A 5,000-nucleotide genomic window follows, 5' to 3' on the forward strand; every position below is an offset into this window, starting at 1 on the left:
GTGTGTGTGTGTGTGTGTGCGTGCGTGTGTGTGTGTGTGTGCAAAACTGATCTTCAGATATAACACAATCATTCAATATTTAAGGGCGCAGGCTGTTACTTATATCCTGAACACTTCATGTCTGCAATTGGTCGAGAAAAAAGATAGCTCCGCCCCTAAAACGTTAAAACTGAAAACACATTGCTCATCTGGATACTGCACGTCATCTTGACTGCTCCGGTTTAATCGTTACAGATTAACATTTATGAGATTATATTTATAAATGATTAAACCAGATTACATGTTTGTCTTGTTTTAACTAGGGGTGTCACAATATACCGTTGTTGCCAATAACCGTGATATTAAAAGACGCGGTTATGAATATCGTGTTAATTCATATCACATCATAATATTGTACAAAATCTGCACCCATTTGGAATTTAAGGATCAGAATGGTTACAAACTGTCTCTGTCTCCATACACTTGTATTTTAAGTGTGATTCACTGACCAGATAACTGATAAAACAGTAAGCAAGTATGAAGTAAACAAAATGAAAGATAAACATTACTGATGGCATCATTGGGCCTCATTCATGAAACTTTCGTAAATATACAGTATGAGTAAACATGAGTCATTTACGCGTCAAACAGACCTTTCCGAAAACTCTCCTCCGGATTCACAAATACCTCGTAAATGTCAGATTTGATAGTTAAATGTATGTATGTTAATGAATTCCAATCATTCGTAAATAGGGCGCGCATGCACGCTCATTCATAATTAGCATACAGTAATCCCCAAATAAGATTTTGAAAATACGAACTTTTTAACAAATCGGAAAATTTACGTCACAACGACTTTACAAACTTTGTACACAAATACACACTGCTCGTGTTTTATAAATGAGGCCCAATGATTTCATTTTACAAAGATTTCGCAAAATACCGCGTCAATACCACCATGGGCATGATAACCGTATAGTGCAAATCTGATATCGTAAATGTTTGCAGAAGGGTGATCGTGACCCTGACGAGTTGTGATGTTGGATGTTCTCTCCGCAGGCGTTTAACGTCGTGTTTCATAAAGCCGTACAGAATGCAGACGTGTGTTCAGATGTCAAGAGTCGTGTGAACACGCTGACAGACTGCATCACCTTCTCAACATTCAATTACATCAACAGAGGATTGTTTGAGAGAGACAAACTCACTTTCGCCGCACATCTTACATTTCAGGTAACACGTTATAATACATCCTGACACATGACAAACATGAAGCTGTGATAGATTTTGCTGGCTGACTGTGTGTGTGTGTGTATCAGTTATTGTTGATGAGTAAGGAGGTGGACACTCGAGAGCTGGACTTTCTGCTGCGCTTTAACATTGACCACAGTTACAGCAGCCCGCTGGACTTCCTGTCTAACTCCACCTGGAGCGCTGTTAAAGTAAACACGCATGCACTCACGTGCGCGCACACACACTCACGCACACACTCACTCACACACACACACATGCACACTCACTCACACGCACACACACACACACACGCACACTCACTCACACGCACGCACACACACTCTCACACACACGCACACACACACACTCACACGCACACACACTCACACGCATGTTGGGTTTCCATGTTTTATGGGGACATTCCATAGACACAATGGTGTTTATACTGTACAAACTGTATCTCATATTCCCTCCCCCTAACCCTAACAATCACACACAACTGTCTGCTCTTTTACATTTACACAAAAGTTCATTCTCTATGATTTATAAGCTTGTTTCCTCATGGGGACCAAACAATGTCCCCACAAGGACAAGGGTTTTGGATATTGCCATCTTTGTGGGGACATTTTGTCCCCATACCGTAGGGTTTACCCTTCCCACACACACACACATCTGTCTGAGTCAGAGATGTAAAGTTGAGCACATGCAGTGTGTGAAAGGCCAATGATTTCTTCATGTGTGTGTGGGCGGGTGTGTTTCAGTGAGCATGTGTAAGACATCTGTCGTTCCGTGTGTGCGTGCATGTGTGTGTAATGTTAATCACGTGGAGGTGAGAGAGTCAGCGTGCACAGCAGTAGAAGTGAGAAGATCCTCCAGCTGGAGTTTGTTTGTGATGGAGCACATGACGTCTGAAGAACACGCGTGTGTCTTCTGCATGTGCACACAAACCACCAATAAGAGCTCATGAGATGGAGAACAGCCATGTTAAAAATCAACCTACTTTGAGATAAAAACTTTAAAAGCTGCCTTAAACGAGCTTTACAAGTGACTTGAGTCTAAATGATTTCAAACTTCAGACTTCCACACATCTTGAGAACAGATGAGACTGACACGGGTTAACTACAGTTACTATAGTCCGCATTATTTGAAGTAAAAGCACACGCTGTCGTGTGTACATGACGTGCGTACAAAAACGGTTTTAAACGTACTCTTATAAGAGAAACATCTGAGGCATAAATGAGAACTCCATTAAATCTCTAAAAGTGCAATAAAAAGTTGAGAATGCATTTTGATATGAGATTTTGGAGTATTTCGGGCAGGCGTCCAGGAGGGTTTTTATAGAGCCCAGATGTCCGTCCGTCTCTCGGTTTCATCACAGATGGACAGCTTGTTCAGTGAGGGTTTAAATGGTGTCTTTGGGAAACTGTCGTCTGTAAATGAAACGTGTTGCGCTGCCGGCGTGTCTACAGGTGATGTGAACTCTGACACACAGTCTCTGTGGTTTTGTGAATTTCACCTTCAACTCTCCGATCTAAATTTAGCATGGCACGCAGAGACCTGATAGTCTCCAACCAGAGGAATCTGGTTGAAAACTATTGTGCGTTTCCAATAGATGGGACCACGTACACTTATCAAAAATGCATATCCTGAGAATGATTAAAAGCTAATTCGGCTTGCCATAGATACTTTGTCATTTTGTTATCAACGATTCAATTTTTACTAGTAACAATTGCTATTTTTGATATCAGTAATTACATTTTCACTAGTAAAAATGTGAATTCTTGATATCAACAATGACGTCATCACTCACAGAAATGTGTATTCTTGATATCAAAAATTGAATTTCAACTAGTAAAAAACTTAATTTTTGATATCTGTAATTGCATTTTTACTAGTTAGATGGTACAATAGGCTGCCATTCAAATTCCATTTCAGATATCAATAATTCATTTCTTACTAGTAAAAACCACCATTATTGATATCAACAATTGTGTGGTTACTAGTGATAATGTCTATTCTTGATATCAACAATTGAATTACTACATGTTAAAATGCTCATTTCTGACATCAATAATTACATTTTCACTAGTGACAATGTTAATTCTTGATATCAATAATGTCATTGTTACTAGTAAGAAAGCCATTTTAGATATCTTCAATTACGCTCAGATTTATTGATATCTGAAATCTATTTCGTGATATCAGAAATACCAAATGCAACATGTTAAAATTAATTTACAGATATCAAGAATGAGCATTTCAACTAGTGAAAATGCAATTCTTGATATCAGGAATTTCCTTTTTTTCTAGTGACAAGGTAATTGTTGATATAAAAAATATGGTTTTTACTAGTAAGAATTGCATTTCTAATATCTGAAATAAGAGTTTTAACATGTAAGAAATTAATTATTGATATCTAAAATTGAGTTTGAATGGCAGCCTATTGTGATATTTAACCAGTAAAAATGCAATTACAGATATCAAGATATTACGTTTTTTACTTGTTGAAATTAAATTTTTGATATCAAGAATACATATTTCTGCGAGTGATTGTTGATATCAAGAATTCACATTTTTACTAGTGAAAATGTAATTACTGATATCAAAAATAGCAATTGTTACTAGTAGAAATTCTATTCTTGATATCAAGAATTATAATTTTTACTAGTAAAAATTGAATTGTTGATATCAAAAATGCATATCCTGAGAATGATTAAAAGCTAATTCGGCTTGCCATAAGTATACATGAGGCATGCTAGTAATCTGCTAAAAACATATACATATGAAGAGTTTGGTTCCAAAATGAGATAAACAATTTCAAAAATCATGTTTTTTATTATGTTAAAACTGGAGTTATCATGTTTATATTGTGTTAGTTAGCTGTATTTTTGAAATTATTATGTCTTAAATCAAAACAAACCAACTGCAGTTTGATTAATAGTAATTGGAATGCACACAAAAAACATGATTTTTGAAACGTTTTAAAAAGGGAGTTATCTCATTCTGTCTGTATTAACTCACACTCATGTTATTCTATATGATGTCATACAATGTTGACTGAAGCTTCGAAAGGGAAACAAAGGAAATCATTTCTTTTAATGTCCCATTGAGTGACACGTCTTGTTGTTTCTTCAGGTTACGTTCACCAAGAGAAAGTTTGGACTGATGAAGAAGGCGTACGAGCTGAGCGTTCTGTGCGACTGTGAGATCGCTCTCATCATTTTCAACAGCACTAATAAACTCTTCCAGTACGCCAGCACCGACATGGACAAAGTTCTGCTGAAATACACCGAGTACAACGAGCCCCATGAGAGTCGGACCAATTCTGATATTGTGGAGGTGAGTCGTGACACTAATTCGGTCAAGAACGACTGAAAAAGCTCCCCAAAAAACACGACTACATTCTTAAAAATAATGGTGCTTCACGATGGCATAGAAGGATCTTTTTTGTCTAAATGCTTCCATAACGAACCTTTAACATTCTGTTTCACAAAAGGTTCTTCAGATTGTGAAAAGGTAAGAAAGAGAAACGATCTTTGGCTGAATGGTTCTTCTATGGCATCGCTGTGAAAGGCACCTTTATTTGTACTTTGACTATAGTAAAACCGCGGTCAAATGTTCCAAGACAGATTTTCTCTAAACGTGGTGAAATACATAGAAACAGATCAGAAGCGCGTGAGGTGTGAGTTTGGTGTTTGGTGGTCTGACGAGTGTTGATGATGATGATGATGATGATGGGATGAAGACTTGAGCGTATATCCATCAGAGCCGCGTTACACAACAGGCTTAAG

General features: G+C 37.5%; 1 protein-coding gene across 3 annotated transcripts in view; it reads left to right on the plus strand.

Moving 5' to 3' along the window:
- The window catches only part of mef2ca (myocyte enhancer factor 2ca), a 37,633-nt gene that overhangs the window by 13,663 nt on the left and 18,970 nt on the right, over window positions 1–5,000 (plus strand). For all 3 annotated transcript variants that reach the window (XM_057320614.1, XM_057320616.1, XM_057320615.1), the window contains one exon: window positions 4,345–4,548. In XM_057320614.1, the coding sequence (XP_057176597.1) occupies window positions 4,345–4,548 (204 nt within the window). The remainder of the gene's footprint in view (window positions 1–4,344; window positions 4,549–5,000) is intronic.

The sequence above is a fragment of the Triplophysa rosa genome, linkage group LG22 (genome assembly GCF_024868665.1).
Source record: "Triplophysa rosa linkage group LG22, Trosa_1v2, whole genome shotgun sequence".
In the NCBI taxonomy this organism is placed as follows: Eukaryota; Metazoa; Chordata; class Actinopteri; order Cypriniformes; family Nemacheilidae; genus Triplophysa; species Triplophysa rosa.